A 19186-nucleotide genomic window follows, 5' to 3' on the forward strand; every position below is an offset into this window, starting at 1 on the left:
TTAAAGGTAAGACGGTCTAACGACCAGCGTCACTCACTTAGTGGGGCGTCACGTCGAACTAACTTACCGAATTTCCTGTCCGCGGTGGCAACGGCGAGCGCGTGGACAGACAGCAAGGCGAGGAGCAGCGCGCGCACAGAAGCCATCCTGCCCATCGAGCGCAAACAGCTCCCGTTAATTCGGCATAGCGGCTCTCACGTTTCAGGGCTGATGTGATTAGAGCGGAAGGAGGTCAGAGGTGAATGTGATGGAGGATAGTGAGATGAGTGATGCTCTTGTGTGGTACCCCGTGTCCTGTCCTCAACTCTAAAAGCGCGAGGCGCATTCAGCACCACGGTCAGTGCCCCGCCTCAGCTGCTGACGTCACTCGCTACATGCGCTTTCTCGCTGTTTTTTAAGACTTCTGCGCGGTCAGTTTTATTCTTCTTCTCTGCTTTTCTCTTATCGGATAGATAACACTTCCTCAACCCCTTCTATGTTGCTCTCCTGTGCAGTTATTATGCTCAAAGGTTGTGCCCTCTACCGAGATGCTAATATGCTGTACTTGACAAACAACGCACTACAATAATAAATCGCCTGACACCTGTGTGATGAATACGCAAGTCAAAGTTATGCCATAATCTATCATATTAAAAGAACAACCCATTAAAACCAGAGAAAGTTAAAGCTGTGGACTGATAAGGAAAGACTAAATGTCGATTGACACATGCACACTTTTTAAGCTGACATGATTAATTAAAACCGGGGTCGTAGTTTTAATAGTGCATTACAGTGTGAAAGTATTCCCGCCATTATGAGAAGAAACAAAATCCAAGCAGAAATCAAAATGGAGAAAAAGAGTAATGTAAGAGTAATCCTGTCACTGTAGAAACAGAAGATGACAGTCCACCCAAACAGTAATGTTAAAGTTCAAACAAGCAACACAGCTTTTTCACAAGTTATCTGAATTTTCATGTGCTTTTTCTTTATTTTAAACCATGACTTTAGATGGATACTGTATAGACCTCAGATTAGGGAAATTTTCAAACATATATCAATATCTCAGAACACATTGAGTTACTACTTTATTGACATTTCTACGGTTTCATAGGAAAAAAGTATGAATTTTTATAAAAAGAAGTATAATTTTTGACAACATGTCACAAGGATAACAAAATATGTAAATAGGAGGGAGATATTTAATCAAAGACACCTTGATGAAATAAATAATCTTATTTTAAGACATACCAGATTCACTGATATGTTTTAAAAAATAAAATAAAAGCCTTTGAGAACATTTTAACCAACAATTATCTGCAATACAAGAACAACTGTTTAAAACTACAAAATGTGCTCCGCTTTTAGTGAACCAAGATGTTTTATGGAAGTCTTGCTTACTTATATAGTGAAGGCCCTTGTATATCAAATCCATCCATATGTAGAGAGTGAAAAACATGCAACACAATATACAGTTGAGAAAAAGAAAACTGAACTTTTGAAAAAGTGAAAGTGAATTTTGTGGGAGTATGCAAAGGCTCTTAACTATTAGCTTGCCCCTTTAACTGCTTGGTTGTTGGCATGGATTTAAGATGTCATTCAGCATCACGATAGTGGATTCATAGATGGTCCTAAGGGGGAGTTGAGAGGGGAAAAAAAAAAAGAGCAAAGCAACATTAACAGTTATACATCTATTATTTTGTATACTGTAGGACACAGACAGCATGCTTTCACAATATGACAATTTTTTTTTTTACCTCTGTATATTGTCAGAGTTTTCTGCAGATAAGATATAAAAGTTCTGTATTTGTCTGCGTACAGATGTAGCAATTTCCTTCAACTCCACAACAAATGCATCAGCTGTAATAAACAAAGCAGAAAAGTAAAAATGAACTATAATCATGTATTTATAGGATTATATCACAGAAACAAGTCAAACCAAGTCTAACTTAATATAATTTATGTTTCTTCTCTAAGTACAACTCAACTGGACTTGTTGGATGGTTTAGTACTGGATAGTGTAAAATGAATTGTGATAGCACACGTGTTTCAGAATGTCTAGTGGAATAAATTTCTATAAACTGCTTAAAGTTTTACTATCAAATTGTGGTGTTTTGACACCAAGGGCGATAACTATAAAGATCACTATAATGAGATCTACATTAGCGTACATCATGTTGTGCTGCAGTTCTGTCCTCTGCCGCTTTAAATGCTCAAGCTCTAAAAGCAGGATGGATTCTGATTGGCTGTTAACATTCTTTTCATTTTTATGAAAGAAAGAAAGAAAGAAAGAAAGAAAGAAAGAAAGAAAGAAAGAAAGAAAGAAAGAAAGAAAGAAAGAAAGAAAGAAAGAAAGAAAGAAAGAAAGAAAGAAAGAAAGAAAGAAAGAAAGAAAGAAAGAAAGAAAGAAAGAAAGAAAGAAAGAAAGAAAGAAAGAAAGATTTTTAAGCCCTGAATCTGAAAGTGATTCCAACAAAATTGTGGTAACACTTTATTTTATGACCCGCAAACAACTGTGTAAGTACACTGAAATTACAGTGTACGTTTCTGTAATTATAGTGTACTTCCGTGTAAGTATAAGGGAACAATATGTTAAGTTTGGGGTAATAAAGGGGTAACAAACAGATATACAGCCTGCAAATTATTTAATTAGTTAAAAAATAACAGGTACCTATTCTGTTAATATATTCCAGGCAAAAATTGTACGTCTGTTGTTTATAAAATGTATCACATTTAGACCGTACCATGTGGTAATTAGTACTTACCTTATCCCATTGAATTGCAATGACACTTACATGTAAGGGCAAATATACTGTATAATAACAGTATTACTAATATTATTTTTTGATAACAGTAACTTTCTCTGTAATTACAGTGCAAATAGTGTTGATTCGTATTGCTACATTGTAAGTAGCGTTTGTTACCCTCTTGTTCTGTGTAGTTACAGGGTAAGTGTAACTCCTGCGGGCTGTAAATTAAAGTGGTGCTTGTTACCCCTTTATTACCCAAAACTTAACATATTGTTCCCTTATACCTACACGGAAGTACACGATAATTACAGAAATGTACACCGTAATTTCAGTGTACTTACACAGTTGTTTATTTATATCTTTATTTATATAGTGCTTTTTACAATACAGATTGTATCAAAGCAGCTTCACAGTGCTTTATTTATATAGTGCTTTTACCTTTATTTATATAGTGCTTTTTACAATACAGATTGTATCAAAGCAGCTTCACAGTGATAACATGAAAATAATAAAACAAAATTTGTTTCTAGATGAAAATTACATCATTGTCCACCTTCAGATAAGCAGATCAATAATATTGTTGAATATTAAATTTGCCCAACTAAGCAAGGCAAAAGCAAAGGGAACAGCGGCAAGGAATTAAAACTCCATCAAGAGACAGAATAGAGAAAAAAAACCTTGGGAGAAACGGAACCAGTTCTCCTCTGACCAACGAGTGAACGGTGTATGATTATGATCCAGGCAACATTACAGGTGTTATGATTTATGGAATTATGTTTAGAACTATACCTTTAAAAATGACCAGAGTTAAAAAAAAAAAACTCACATTGTTTGAGGATGGTAAGAATGTGTGTAACTGCAGCCCATTGTGTGATACTATCGATGGCCTCTGACTCTATAGAGGAGCTCATTTCAGCCAGAAAAAACCTGGAACATACCAGAAAATCAATCAGAAATGTTCAATTTAAGTAAAAACACAGGGATTTTAGTTCCAGCTGGTGTTTCATATTACCTGGTAACAGCAGGAGATCTGAGCGTCACTTTGAGTATGGTGTACGAAAGACGTGGAAGGTCATTTACTGTCTCTGGTGTCAACACCTCTTCCACGTGAGAGATCTGCATGTAGAAACATTAAATTGCCGTTTTCTACATTCATTCTACAGTGTCTCAAATGGTTTATTTTATCCTTTTACTTATTTTTTTTACATGGCTTTAGACAGCTCTTCCATGCTGTTTGTGGTTTTATTTTGTCTCAAGAACAAAACAATTATTTTTTATGAGTCATTTTGTCAAACATTTCCCCCGAGAAAAAAAGAAGAAATGCTATTGCATTAAGCTCAACAAATGTTTCAATTACAAAGACAAGGAAGAAATGCCACCCAAACATCACACTACCAGCAATACAAAAATAAATTATTAGCAGATTTACCTTCTGCAAGGTGCGGCTGATATCAATAATAACTGCGGCACAGAGAGATGAGAAAACTCCTGTGATAAACTCTGACCTCTCAGTTGCAAACTTAGTCACCAGCAGAAACTCATGGAGAGCTTCCTCAGAAGAGCAACACAGCTAAAAGGCATTTTGAAATGAAGTGTTAGAAAGAAATGTTGTCAGGCAGAAATGTCAGCCAAATCTGAACTAAAATCAGTTTAAATAAGTACAGGTGCACAAAGGTTTGGTAAACACATCCAAGTGCTAGAGGAAGACTTTAAAGTCTCTCATCAAAGGACTCACCTCCTGACCCTCTTCCTTGTCTTTACGCAGTCGATGTGCTATGATCTCCACAACTTTCTGGAAGATGTTGGTCAAAATGCGAATTATAGTGAGAAACAGTTGATCGTCCTGCCCCTCAGCCTTATGGGAAAGGCAGCCCAGTGCCACCTCAGTAAGCAGAGCAAGTACATGAGGAATGCATGTATATCCTTTCTCTATATGAACACACATACGAACACAATTGTGATAAATAAAACATGTTATTGTAAAATTAAGCATGAAGGGGTCAAACCTCTTGCATCATCTTGATTGAAGTACATTTATCAAAATAAAAAAGGACAGATTTATGCAACTATCACTGGGCCCAGGCTTAGCATGAATACTAAAAGTACTCACCCGTCTGCAGTAGAGAGGCAATGTGCTGCAATAAGTGGTGTTTGAAATCACTGTCTCCTACAGAAACCCGCAGCACATCCGTACACACTGTTAAACAACTCTGGCAATGACACAAGAGGGGAAATAAATCAAAGGAATATAATGAAAAAGCATGTGTCTGCACAATTCATTGTAAAATTGAGAAACAATGGATATTTTTAGGAATAAGAGTCGCGTTTTATTTTTTCTAAAATTTAAAATAAATGATTTCTATTTTAATATTCATATTATAACATTGTTGCCTGTGATCCAAAGCTGAATTTCCAGATGCTATAACTCCAGTCTTTAGTATCACATAAGTGTTCAGAAATCATTTTAGTATGCTGATTTGGTGCTCAATAACATTTCTTATTCTTATCAATGTTGTTACAGTTGTGCTGCTTAGTAATTTTGCTTAGTATCCACGCTACATTTTTTCTAGGATTCTTCGATGAATAGAAAAAATCTTACTGACATATGTTAAATAAAATGAGACATCAGTGATAAATTTGTCCAAGAAAATTGCCAAAAGAAAAAAATAATAAAAGAACTATTTTCACACTGATCATCACTCACTTCTACTGTCTTCTTGCTCAAAGACAGCTGTTGCTCACTGCTGGAGTTGGACAGGAAAGGAAGGACTCTCTTCTCCACCCAGGACACAGAATGCTCCAGGGATTTGAGGAACTCTCGCTCCTCTGGGTACTGTAGGATCAGAAACCATTTTATTTGTTCAATCTAAAAGTGAGCTTACAGAGCATCTGTAGTTCATGAAATCTCAGTTATGTCTATAATGCAAACCATTTGCACAGTTCAGCACAGAACGTCAAAACAGTAGTACTGGCTTGAGATCCTGTGACCTGCTTCAACTGCTGAAATGGATTTGTGTCATGTCACCACAGTACTTGAGAATTTATGTACTGAGATACAACTTTCTCTTAAACCTCTCTTCACATCCTAATAACATCATTTGTCTAAGTGTGTTCAGTGAATGATTGCTTTGTTTAGTGTGTAAAGGACACAAAGAGCTCATGCAATGTGGTTATGGCTATATACTCACTTTGTGCTGAAGGTGGATACTGAGTCTGCCATGGAAGATAAAAGCTCTCAGCGCTGTCTCAATGACTGCCACGCTGACCTCTGATCCACTCAGAGAGGAGAACAGCAGCGACTGGACAAATAAACAAAAGAGCAATCACAATAGTTCTGAATTAAAGGTACATTATGGATTCAGTTCAGAAAAAAAGAAACTAAAAACTACATTTCCTTAGGTAGAGGCAGAAAAAAAATCTAAATCTCAGTAAACATAACTTCCCTTGTGTATAAAGAAACTTCTCTAATCACAGTGCTTTTATTAATATAATAAGTGCAAGGAGTTTTTATTAATATAAAAACTCCTTGCACCACTATATCTTCAAAGCAAGACTGCTGAAAACTTTGCAATTACTATGTTTACTTTGTAAATAAATGACAGCAATTACATGACACGCAATACGAGTATGCTTGCACCGATTCTCTATGGTAATAATTAAACCTCATGTCTAAAGCCCCATTCACACCGCCAGTGACCGCCATGATTCCATTCATTTCAAAGCAACAGTGACCGTTGGCGACAGAATGTGGGCCTGTCAAGCAACAAGAAAAGTTTGAGGACAATTTCACTGTTTTATATGATTTGCCTGTAACCACATACATGGATATGACAAAATGATGCATGTAAAAGAAACTGTCGACAGTCTCAGTGGGTTTAATTCATTTATGGTTCGAGTGTTGTAATTTTATGCTGCAAATTTCGCACTGCTGCAGTTCATTTCCATTTCATACAGTTTCCCCTGCGTTATGTTGATATAAGGGACAAGAAAATGTATTATTTGTCAAATTTGAATGTTTTAGTAATTTATGATGGTATGGGTGAGTTTAATTTGTTGATTGATCAATCGTTAATCTAGTAAATTATTTAATCCACTGAACACTGCTGTGGTAAGATTTAAAAAAAAAAAAAAAAAAACTCTCCCAACAGCTTACTGTTTCTTTTGAGCCTAGTTCCTAGTCAAATTAAAAGTATATAGTTGTAGGCTATACATCACTTGTGATGGTATTTTATATAGATATGGCCAGACGTGCAGTCAACCAATAACATTAGACATAAACACCCACAAGCGACTTCACAGTACATACAGCGACAAAGTCACTGGTGGCGTGAACGGGGCTTAAGGTACCTTCCATTTGTTGAGGGCCTTCTGGAGCGCTCTGATCTGATCCAGCGGCAGCGTGAGAAGACAGTCTCGTGTTTTAGGGCGCAGGAGAAGATAATCCAGATAGTCCAAGCCCAGATCTGGCTTTGACTCTTCTAGCCCATCAAAATGCACTTTGCCCGTCGTATCTTCATCACCCTGTTGATTAGAGAATGATCATAGGGGATATAAAAGCACCATAAACAGCTAATTAACCCCCCACAAAAGGGCTCTAGACTGCAATCTTTTTTTCCTTCTGGTTTGACTGAATTTTGTTAGAGGTTGCACTAGTGCCACATCCAATTTGATAAGTGCTGCCATTTCTGTGGAGTCCTAACTCAGTCAGCATATTTAAATTGTACCCTTTAAAAATTAGGCTGTTTTTTTTTTTTTTTACACAGATGTTACCGTTTATTTTTTTAGATGAAAATATATTTAATATCCGCTTCCCAGCTCAAGCTACTGCTACTGTCAACTCAAGTAACTGTAAATATGCATTCCCTCCCACCATCCCAGTGCTACCAAATCAGATGCTGGTGCCACCATCCTTAGAACTTGGAAGCACTAGTGTCAGTGCTCTTAAATGTTAGTCGAGAAACATGGAAAAGGACAGTTTACACAACATTTACCTCTTTTACAGGCGCAGCCTCCGTAAGCCAGTTCTCTATCAGCTCCACAATATGACTGATCTGCCCCCAGCTACAGAGACACTCCACCGACTGACTGTATGCCGTCACAGCGGTGCCGGCTTTCAAACTCCTCAAGTGAGACATCACTTTACTCCTGCAGAGAGGAACACACAATCATGGAGTACACCCAGACTGTCCTACAGATCGCTCTAAAGCCTTGAAAACACATTCAATCCCACCAGCATTAAAGGACGTCTTTCGGATCAAATGGGAATCAGAATTGGCATTTGCTGCAGCCAACCTGCTGTTCTGGAGAAATGGCTGAGACACCATGCCAACTGTGTTAAGACGCTCAGCAGGAAAGAAAGTTTTGAAAAGCTCTTTTCTTCATCAAACTGTTCTTTGCAGGAAGTTTCCCCAAAAAATGACATTTGAGAAAATTTATCTCTCAAAGAATCTGTTTTCATTTTTGGCTGCCCTATTCCTTTACAATGGGCCATTTAACTCTTTCCCCGCCAAACACGGAATTTTCCGGGTTTAATGAAAAAACGCATCCCCGCCAAACACGGAATTTTCCGGGTTTAATGAAAAAACGCATCCCCGCCAAACACGGAATTTTCCGGGTATCCGTGTTTTAGGTGGTATACGGTAAGGAAGACCCGCGCGCATGTTCTGAATGAGTGTGCAACTCTTTGATCAGAGAAACAGATTGCAATCGTCTCAAACAGTGGAGCAGTGAGAATGTATCAGACAGACAATGCAGAGGTATATGGCTGAAGTACTGGAGGTTAATGGACTCGGAGTCCGATCACTCTTTATTTGATAATTCTGAATCTGATCGGGACGAAGTAGTCAGTGAGAGAGATGCACATGTCACAGAAAGTTCTAGCCATGGACGTGCCGCAGATAGATCGTATAATATTATGACACTATAATATTTATGTGTGTGTGCAGGCATTTATGTGGCTGTCTAAATATGAAGGTGTAATTGTCAAATTATTTCTCTCTTTGTGCACATTTACCACATTGTAATATGTATTTGTGTGTGTGTGTCTAGGCCTGTTTATTGTAATTCCAATTATTCATTATTCACAGGTAGAATACAGAGAGGCAGAGGCAGAAGTTTTATTGCAAAAGTTACATTTCCCTTACATCCTGGGAAATTTGATATATTTTACATTTATTTATGTTTTTAATTTATTTTGGAAAGTTTTATATATGAAGGAAACAACATCTGAATGTATTCTGCTTTTAAATGCACTTGTTTGATAAAAATACCTTTTTCTCAGTTTTTTTGTCCAAAATGTTGTGTTTTTGACAAACCCTACCTCTGTTTAAGAGGCAATAAAAAAAGAACAAATAAAGATAAAATAAAAAGTTTTTTTTGCCTAAAAGCAGAGGCTCAGATCTTTATTTTTATATACATCATCTTCATATATTCATGGAAGAAAATATTCAGTGGGGCATTAAAATTTAGCGAAAATCGTCAAAAACCCTGGCGGTGGCTGGCAACTTTTTTTTAAAACGCTGGCGGGGAAAGAGTTAACAATGTGAGCTGCATTTAGGGGTTGTTCAAGGGGAGAGTCCTACTAACCTCAGAGCTGGAACAGCAGTGGCAGGAAGTAGAGAGGCTAGAAGAATGAGAGGGGCTTTACACCGCTCCTCCTGCACACACATATACATGGAAAAATGCTTCATGTTGCAACCATATTGCATCAGCTCTAATGATGTGATTACAGTGTGCAGCTTTGCTCTTTGAATTGCCCTTGGTTCCATGTGTGTGAATGCACCTCTTACCTGAAAGATTTTTAGATACTGGGGCAGAACAGATGCAAATTTTGACGTGGTGTACTTGAAGGCCTCTTGGTTAGCCATAAGAGATTTCTGAACACTTTTCCACAGAATGACGAGGATCTCCAGCAGGCTGGACATGGAGGCAGTGTCCTGCACTGAGAGAACGTCCTCCAACATCTAGTGACAATGACAAACATAAGCATTACTAATTATAGCTGTTTGAAGTTCCCCATCATTGCTCGGCAGTTTCCATAATACCCTAGGTAATAATAAGAAACATTTCTTGAGCAGCAAATCAGCATTTCAGAATGATTTCTGATGGAACATGTGACCCTAAAGCTGAAAAATCAGCTTTACCATCACAGAAATAAAATACATTTTAAAATATATTAAATTAGAAAACATTGATTTTAAATTGTATTAATATTTTACAATATGACTGTTTTTACTGTATTGTACTTAATGAGCATTGTTTAAAGAGGATTGTTTTAAAAACAAACAAAAATTACACTGACCACAAACATTAAAACAGTAGTGTACATTAAATCTCACCGTGCTGTTTTCTTTATTGCTGGATACAAATTCGTCATCTCCTGCATTTTGAATGCACACATTCAGACATTTTCGAATCACCAGCATTAACTTGACTACAAGGAAAAAGCACATTGAGTTAGTGTACTTCCAAATGACAAAACCAAACACTGGTAACTTAACACAGCACACAATATGGAACAGAATTTACATTAAGAAAGCTTACTGGGGTATCTAAAGCAATCTAACCTATATTAGCGGGAGCTGTGTACAGATAGGCATGCTGGTAAAATTTGCGAGCCGCTCCAGGGTTTGTCTGAATCAGGGTGACGCATCTCTCACACCAGACAGTCTCTGGTTGGTTGACTGGAAAGAATGAGTTAAACAGGAGATTGACAATTCGCTTAGAGACAGGAGGAGAGTCCATCTCCAAACGAGCCAGAAGGTGCTCCAGGGTACAAACTTTCCAAAACTGTAGAATAACAAGGAGTGAAAGAATAGGCATAAATGAACACACAAATATTTTGTTTAAATGAACATCAGCTTAATTAAAGGCATCATATTTAGTGAGAGATCAAACAATGTGACATATAATACCAATAAAATACATTTAGGTGTAAACTCTTACCTTGGCTGCCCGTACACCCTTGATCTTGAGGAGCATGCCCACAAAGGCAACACGCACCTTTTCAGAGCTGTCATGGAGGCTACTCTTCAATGCAGGCAACAGTTTTTCCATGAGTGGATGGCTTAAACTGTTATCCAGAATTATAGACATGCACTGCAGAGCAAACAAACAGGCTTAGTCATGCACAAAAAATTATGAAAAATATATAGACCATGCTGAGTTCTCCATCTCATTACACAAAAATTGAAGCTAGTATTTTACTGCCGCTAAGCTATTTAAAACTATAATTTTGTCCCTAAACATTATAAGAAAAAAAAGATCAAATTAATTGTGAACATATTCATTTAATTTAACTTTCAGGTTAAAATGATTTCGTAAGCACTGCTAACCTCTGAACTATAAATTAATGATTGGGTATGGCAATTCCCCTAAAAAGCCTTTTAATTTAAAGCTTTTAAACTAAAAAATTAGACTGAAATCACAGAGCAGAAGACAGTGTCCTTCCTCAAGCTATAAATGGCTTTAAATTGCATTTTACTGCAAAACTGGAAAGATGCCGAGCAATTGCTCCCTATCTCTCCCTCTCTGATCATTTTTCTCAAGTGACTGAGAGACAGTCAGGGGTTTTACCATGAAGACGGAGCAGCGGACATCTGGAGAGCTTGTGTCATTAGCCTGCTGCAGGATGAGCTTCTCCAGGAGGTCAGTGATGACCGTGGAGGGTATGACCTCCCAGCAACGAGCCAGGACAGAACAAACGCCGAGCACTGCTGAAGAACGCACAAGGGGCTGGGGGTCATCAAGGAGAGCCTATAGAGACACAAAGAGAAAATTTGATCATAGCGGTATAAGTTAGTGATATATTTTTTGTTGACTGCTATTGAGTGCAACAGTCGGGTTCTGGCAGTAAAAATCCAATTTATTTTCTCCACAGGGGAACTGATTTTAACAATAACATCAAAATCGTTAAAAGACAGACCATTCTCAGGTTGCTGTGTTTTTTTAAGCCAATAGAATGCATCATTTCAACTTTTCAACATTTTTTTAAATAACAGTGGAATTCCTTGTAAAAAACTACATTAACCATGATACTGTAATTGCAAAGAAAGCCCCCATACCCAATCAGAGAGAATCTAAAAGAACAAAGGTTAGTCTTCCTTTACATAAATCCTTCAATCTTACAAAATATCAATAATGCATAACAATACAAAATGGAATCAGCTGTTGACATACAAACAGTAAATTGAGTTGATTCTGAACAGCCTGGTCAACTATCTCACTGCTCATGTTGGGGTCGTGGATGGGGAAAGCCTCTGTAAAGAGCAGTGTGGCATTGGCACGGACCTCAGCATTAGTGGCCTGTTTACAATGATTAGAAACATGTCCAAATTAACAAGGTGATATATTTCATTGAGGCATTCATTCAAAGAACAGCATTTTTAAAACAATAAAACAACACTTCTTTTTGATCTACCTTTAATGCTTTCCACAGAATTGGCTTGTAAAGTCTGTGCAGCATCTCATCAATTCCCTCGCGAAACTTCTGCTTGTGGAAATAAGTAAGGACCTAAAAAGAGGGACAGTGACAATTTTTATTTTTCCGTGAAGAATGGTTTTAAATTCAATCACTAATTTATCTGTTCAAGTTGCAACATTTTTGTTCACTTTTTATACATCGGATTTTCAGTATAATTCAAAATCTTGTCATCTCCAGAAATTTTCAGATGATTTTGTAATAGTTGGCTGGCTGTATTAAGCACCACGATGAGAGTGAATATAGGGAGCTAATAAAGAGTTTTGTGGACTGGTTTGATAAAAACAGGGAAATAGACGAAGGGAATAGTGGTTGGTTTTAGTAGACTTCTTTCAGAAAGCGGTACCAGTAAATTTAAGAGAGTCAGAAGTTGAGATTGTAACAACTTACAAGTATTTGGGTGTATATCTGAACAACAAGCTCAGCTGGTCTGATAATATGATATATGTCTATAAGAAGGGTCAGAGTCATATTGATTTGTTAAGAGGACTGAGATCCTTTGGGGTGCGTCAGGTGCTACTTAAGACATTGCTACTTAAGACACTTAAGACTCTGTAGTCTCATCTGTGATTTTTTACTCTATCACATGTTGGCGAGGGGGACTGTTGGAAAAGGAGAAGAATAAGTTAAATAAACATTAAGAAGGTAGGCTCTGTCGTGGGGAGTGTGTTACCCACTTTAGAGGAGATAATGCAGGATACAATGATTGGGAAACTTTCTCTTATAATTAATCATGACTGTCATCCTCTTAATGAAATATCTCAAGCTTTTGTGAGTACCCACAGCTCAAGATTAATTAATTCACAGTGCTACAAATAATATTTTAAAAAGTATTTTTTCCCAAGTGCAATTATATTTTTTAATCAGTGTTATATAAGATGATACAGATGATGGTCGTATATAATCATAGTAATGCTTTGAAAAATTGATATTTGAGAACAAGACTTGTTGTTGTTGTGTAAGTTGTTTATTTATTTATTGTATTTTGTGCTGCTGTGACATATACATTTCTACTGAGGGATTAATAAAGTAAATCAAATCAAATTTATCAAACAGTGACCACAAAAACATTTAAAATGATTGACATACAAATATTAAGCAGCACAACTGTTTTAAACATTGATAATAATAATAAATGTATCTTGAGCACCAAATCATTATATTAGAATGATTTCTAAAGGATCATGTGACACCAGAGACTGGAGTAATGATGCTGACAATCTCTTGATTTGATTTCATTCTGATCTTGATTCAATTCAGGCACATTATGCCAGTTTTTGTCAGTTGGTACATAACAATAATATTAAAGGCAACCAAACTGTTGGCTAAAGTTCAAACAAATAATCATAATCAGCAATCAAATGAAACCTTGTTTGATCTAATCAAGCTAAGAATGCAAAAACAATGATTTATTGTTTGAATCTTGTGATGAAATTGAGAGCTGAGATTTTGTTTGATATCAAAAGCACAAAGCTAATTGCAATTTTTGGTTGAGGTGCATGCAACAAATAACTGAAAACAGCATAGACTAAAAGACTGATCTTGGGAAAAATCAAATTTGGTTCATCAAAATAAAGATCAACTGAAATTAATGAATCAATGTCAACCCAGGTCTAATTACAGCAATAAATGATATTTTAAAATACATTAAAGTTATTTTAATAATATTTAAAAAAAATTATATAATAATAGTATATAACACTAATATTAATGATCAAATATTTTTTGATCAAATAAATGCAGCCTTGAGCAGAAGAGACTTCTTTCAAAAACATTAAAACATGTTACTGACTCGAAATCTTTGAACACTCATACGTTCACAACCTAAATTGAATGATCTACTTCAATGTAATAAAGAGGATATGTGGTTTCTGACCTGTCTGACTTTGCTGTGTACAGGTGAGTTTCTGTGAAGTAACAGAGCATTCTGCATTAAGTCCTGGATGCAGGTGGACTCAATCTCCTCCAGAGAAGGACCTGATGCTTTCCTCCATGCTCTGAAGTAAATCTCAGCCACATGAACAGACAGAGTTCTGCAGGTATAGTGTAAAAACAAGAAAAAAGAATAACCACGAGGATCAAAAGAAATAGCAGATCAAACAGTCTGCAGACACCACACTAATACTGCTTGTCTGATATGTGAAGGTTATTACAGAACCGTCACATAATATAAAAAAAAAATACTGAGTGCCTTTTTTAGCATTATAAAACAAGAGGTCATGAGTGCATGAAATACTTTGGGAAAAACGGCAGCTGATTCTTAATAGTTTCATGAATCATCCGAATGAAGTTGTCGTCCCAAGAAAAGAGGAAGGCAAGGAACCGTTTCCCCTGAAAAATGAGCAATAAACAGTTATATAAAATGAACTCCAGCAGAAAATAATGTCTCAAACTCATGAGCCCACAAACATATTCACCAACCTCTTCTTGTTTGATATGAGAGGCCCTGAAGAAGCACTGGAGCAGTGGATCAATGACCTGCTGACCTCTTTCAGATGCAAAGTCCACACTGAGAAGCACTTCTCGAAGAGTACAGAGTCTTCTGAGCTCACTGACCTGGATACACACCCAAAAAGCATCAACACTGCTCATCTACAATACAGAAAATTATATCAATCAAATGATACACGTTAATATTAGGGGTGTCATGATTCTCCAAATCAAAGGTCACGATTCGATTCTCGATTTTTACTTTTTTTTTTAAAGCACAGGTTGCTATGCCATTTTTAGACTAGACTTTATGCAATATAATATCTGAACTTTGTTCGCAATGTACCACACTACATTGTCAAATTTAAAACAAAAGTGCTTGTAATATAATAACTTATATCTTTAGTCAATTGGAAACAAATAACTTACCATAGTTTCTCTTCTGTAATTGCATTCTTCTTCACAGAAGAAGTCATTCAAGTTCACACAACAAACAAACAAACAGTTGTTGGTTTAACAAATAAATCTATGTTTTGTGGTGCCTGCGGAGATGCCCTGCCATGTTAGTTGTGCTGCCAGTGGAAGAATATGGCACAGACACATAGCAGAGTTTGCAAACTGTGGCTTATTTGAAGCGCGAAATTTCCATAACTCACTGGAAATCCAAAACACTTCCACACCGGCGACTTCAATGAAAGAGGAGGGGGTTCAAGTTCTGTCGATGGGTCACCTGCATCTGCAGTTGCCATGCTGTCTTTTGACTGGCTGTAGCTAAGTTAGAGGAGGTTGACTCGCAGCACTTCAACACGCGTTTTTTTTTTTTTTTTTTTTCCCGATCGGCACGCCGACCAGACGTGACATGGGGGAGTGGCAGCATTGACTATTACATTTTTTTAATTTGAAGTTTGAGATTGTGAATTAATTTCGGTCGATTTCGATTTAAAATCGTGACACCCTTAGTTAATATAATAATGTTATATCTTTCTGGTAATAAATCATATAAAGAAATTCTAGTACCGGTTTATCAAGTGTAACAGTGTTCTCTAAACAGACAAGGAAAGCAGTCCAACCAAGCTCCTCTTTTCCTTGTAGATCCTTCCTCCACCAGCACTCAAACAGCCAATGAATAGCCTGCTGGAGGGGTGTGTGTGACAGTGGCAAAGCACTCTCTATACCTGGAGAAAAAGACAACATGGGAGGACATACATTCTATAACCATTTAAGAAAAATATTTTGAATTATGAACACATTTAATTTTCAAGTGTTTAACTGGTGATGGGAAATGGCTATTATGAAATATATGATCAAACCTGCAATGGCCTGTCTTTAATCTATAATTATAAATCAGTTAGTTCAAATCCTTGATTCCGATTGGTCAATAGCTGTGTTTTATTCATGATCAAACTCAGCTATGACCGCTTCACCAAACGGTTCTATTTATCACTGCGCAACACTGAAGTTCCTATGTTGTTTTTATTTGAGCTTTCATGCATATTACACATTGAAACGTCGTTGCAGTTCACAGTCAGGGACTTTTGTTTTTTTTTTTTTTTTTTGCGGAAGGAAGACTTTTAGTGATTTGACCTCATGAAAGTTGCATTAATACATTTTTTTTCTTTAATATTTTTATTGTGTGGTAACTGTTTTATAAAAGCAATAAGGTTCTCGAGGCAAGTGCTGTAACGAGAATAAGTAACGGCTGAAGGGGTTGCAGGCACGACACGAACGCCCTTCACCCGTTATTTATTCACAATACAGCACAGCCTCTCGTACCTTACTGCTCACATGTCACTGCGGCTGCCATTGTTTTATCTCAAGGTATGCATCAGTAATGTTTTTTTTTCTAAGCCACATTTATAAAAGCTAATTAAATTTCTAATTGAACTAAGGTCTAATCTTGGGTTAATTTAAATCCTGTCTGTGAAACAAGGCATTTAAGTACTTACAGTTTAGCATCTGGGCACAGTTGAGAAGAGAAGTATAAGTGTCATTTTCCTGCAAAATGTCTACAGAGACCGTAGACACAATGGTGACACCCTCTATTACTGCCATGGTTTGTATCTGAAAGGAAACATGAACAAAAAACTACCAATCATTTTTTGTCACAATGATTTTGCCAAGACAAACATGTTCCTGGGGCAACATATTTTGTTGATCCAGGAACAACATTCCTCTCTGAAAATGTAGTCCTAATCCTATCCCACTCCTAAACCTAACCAAACTCATAAGTTATCACTAAAATCAGAAGGAAATGATAGGTGAATAACACTAATGTAGAAGCATCTTGACATTAACTGAAAACTTGTCAAATCTGATTGGTTGATTGAAATGTTTTTTTTCCAGGACCAACAAAGGTGTTGATCCAGGAACATGGTGAACTTGGTGAAATCACGTTAACCGTCATTTTGACATGTTACCAAAAGGCTCTTGGTTTTCTCTCTAACAAACCATTAGCAGACTGACCTGTTCCTCAGAGATCTCCACCTCCATGTCGCCCGCGTCCTCCTCAGCCCCAGTGATCCAGCGCTCTGCAGGGTAAGCAGTGAGACTGTGCTGCAGTAACTTCAACTGTTTCTCCCACAACTCCTGCCTCTGACTCCTCTGCAGCTCCGCCAAAACCTCGGCCAGGTCAAACGGATCTGCTCCATCCTTCTGCAAGACAAACAGCAGTGAACACGATGACCTCATATAATAGGCTGGGCTAACACTGGGCTCTTTTCAGCTCTTTCTGAATCCCTGATTTCATTGCCAAGTAAGTTCTATACTTTAAATAACAGCATCATTAGTCAGAAAGGTCTTTCTTGTTTGTTATTTTGCTCTCATATTTCAAACATGTATCCAGTGTAATTTACACAATGTAATATACATTTTCTAGTGAAAAACAAGTAAACCTTGGCATACTTTTAAAAATATCTTATTCTGTGACACTGACAGTGAGCGTTGAAAACATTGCTCACATGTAATCTGATGAAGTTCAGAAAATCCTGGACGTGCTCATGATGGACCGAGTCCAGGAACTGCTTTCGTTTCGACATTTCGCTGAAAAAAATAAGACAGAACAGAAGCACACTTAAGTTACTAACTTACATACCGTAACACTGATCTATAAGTTTATGTTATAAACGTTACCCGTGCACAGGGTAAGGCTACAGTTATGTACGCAATAGTAATCTAACGTTAACTTCACAGTTTCTTCCTCCAAACGTTAACGTTACATGTCAAACCAAAGTTAAACTGACGACAGGTAACGTTAACATTAAAGCTTTAGTTTTTAACAACATTATTTCTACTATATCAGCACATATTACAGCACATTGTAAATATCTATTTTTTCCGTCAGCTTAAACCTGTTAGTTTTAATCATAGATTGTAAAACAAGTTTGTTTACATACAGAAGATCCTCAGAGAACCGCTGAGTCCGTTTCAATATTTCCCCGCTCAAAGTTAAGGAGGCGTCATGACGTCAGGCAGGCGTAATGTTTTTCGTCCTCGTCGTGTTGATGAGACAGACAGTGCCATCTGCTGTTGTGGAGATGAACTGTCTTAATGTACTGGATTCCTGTTTGGTCTTCTCAGAGAATGTCTGGTCTTTTTCATCTCTATAGTCTAGGTCCTCCTGGGTAAGATTTGTATACACTTCATTTAGCGGAGAATATCTCAACTGTTCTAGACTAATGTGACCCCATTGAACAACATGTGATGTGTGCCAAAATCTCTAACCGGGACGAAAGTCCTGAAAATGACCACAATAGGTGACACTTATATCACAATTCAAGTGAATGGGACTTTTTTTTTTATCTTTATAGAAATTCTCATACATTTCTACTAGTTTCTTCATATTAAGAGAAGTACATTTTGTATTACACTTTATCTTAAAAATAAAATAAAATTAGCAAATGAGGCAATATCTCATTAATGTGGTCATTTTCAGGACTTTCGTCCTGGTTAGAGATTTTGGCACACATCCCACGTTGTTCAATGGAGTCACATTAGTCTAGAACAGTTGAGATATTCTCCGCTAAATAAAGTGCACACAAATCTTACCTAGGATCTCTACTATATGCTAAAACCGTATCTATCTTCTTCATAAATATTTCTAATTGTCTACACGCTTCAAACGCTCACTACTATTTCACAACGTCAGCAGAGTTATTTTACCGCTCTAAAATTTACAACAACTAATGTCCACCAGCTGGCGCCAAATGCACGTTGTATGTTAAGCCTCCAATAATAAAAGGCACAAAAAAGGTTACTCTGTAATACATTGCAATTATACGCTTACTACTTTTCTGTTACAGTCAAATGTTTTTTTTTTTTATAATAAACCAACTTTTGAATCTGTCCTTTCTATTTTGCACTACCAAAAGATTGTTGATTTAAGAAAATATTGCTCTTATGAAGTGTATGGTAACCCCTACTGGGAATTAGTCCTCTGCATTTAACCCATCCAAGTTACACATTTTTAGGAGCAATGAGTAGTAAACACACACACACACACACACACACACACACTGACACCGACACCTAGAGCAGTGGGCACCAGATTCACTGC

The 19186-nt window shown here is 37.0% G+C and overlaps 2 protein-coding genes across 3 annotated transcripts in view; both read right to left on the reverse strand.

The window, feature by feature from the left end:
- ptprn2 (protein tyrosine phosphatase receptor type N2) overlaps window positions 1-363 on the reverse strand; it is a 166562-nt gene extending 166199 nt beyond the window's left edge. The window contains exon 1 of the mRNA XM_039655454.2: window positions 68-363. Within this exon, the coding sequence (XP_039511388.2) occupies window positions 68-155 (88 nt within the window). The 5' untranslated portion in view covers window positions 156-363. The remainder of the gene's footprint in view (window positions 1-67) is intronic.
- Window positions 364-1048: 685 nt separating this feature from the next.
- On the reverse strand, window positions 1049-18252 carry ncapg2 (non-SMC condensin II complex, subunit G2). 2 transcript variants are annotated; one of them, XM_039656041.2, is made up of 27 exons: window positions 18027-18252; window positions 17592-17673; window positions 17098-17286; window positions 16581-16695; window positions 15652-15809; window positions 14626-14760; window positions 14441-14535; window positions 14081-14237; window positions 12145-12237; window positions 11904-12029; window positions 11301-11480; window positions 10671-10823; window positions 10292-10514; window positions 10064-10158; window positions 9515-9688; window positions 9312-9382; window positions 7718-7871; window positions 7074-7247; window positions 5915-6025; window positions 5431-5559; window positions 4837-4936; window positions 4462-4655; window positions 4156-4296; window positions 3739-3842; window positions 3553-3653; window positions 1734-1836; window positions 1049-1607 (listed from the first exon to the last, which is right to left on the reverse strand). In XM_039656041.2, the coding sequence occupies exons 2-27, from the start codon at window positions 17667-17669 to the stop codon at window positions 1538-1540; spliced, it is 3423 nt and encodes a 1140-aa protein (XP_039511975.2). In that variant the 5' UTR covers window positions 17670-17673; window positions 18027-18252; the 3' UTR covers window positions 1049-1537. The 2 variants fall into 2 exon arrangements, with proteins under 2 accessions (XP_039511975.2, XP_088985535.1); XM_089129409.1 differs by having other exon boundaries at window positions 18023-18048.
- Between the last annotated feature and the right edge of the window lie 934 nt (window positions 18253-19186).

Source organism: Pimephales promelas, chromosome 1, assembly GCF_988280905.1.
Source record: "Pimephales promelas chromosome 1, fPimPro1.hap1.1, whole genome shotgun sequence".
In the NCBI taxonomy this organism is placed as follows: domain Eukaryota; kingdom Metazoa; phylum Chordata; class Actinopteri; order Cypriniformes; family Leuciscidae; genus Pimephales; species Pimephales promelas.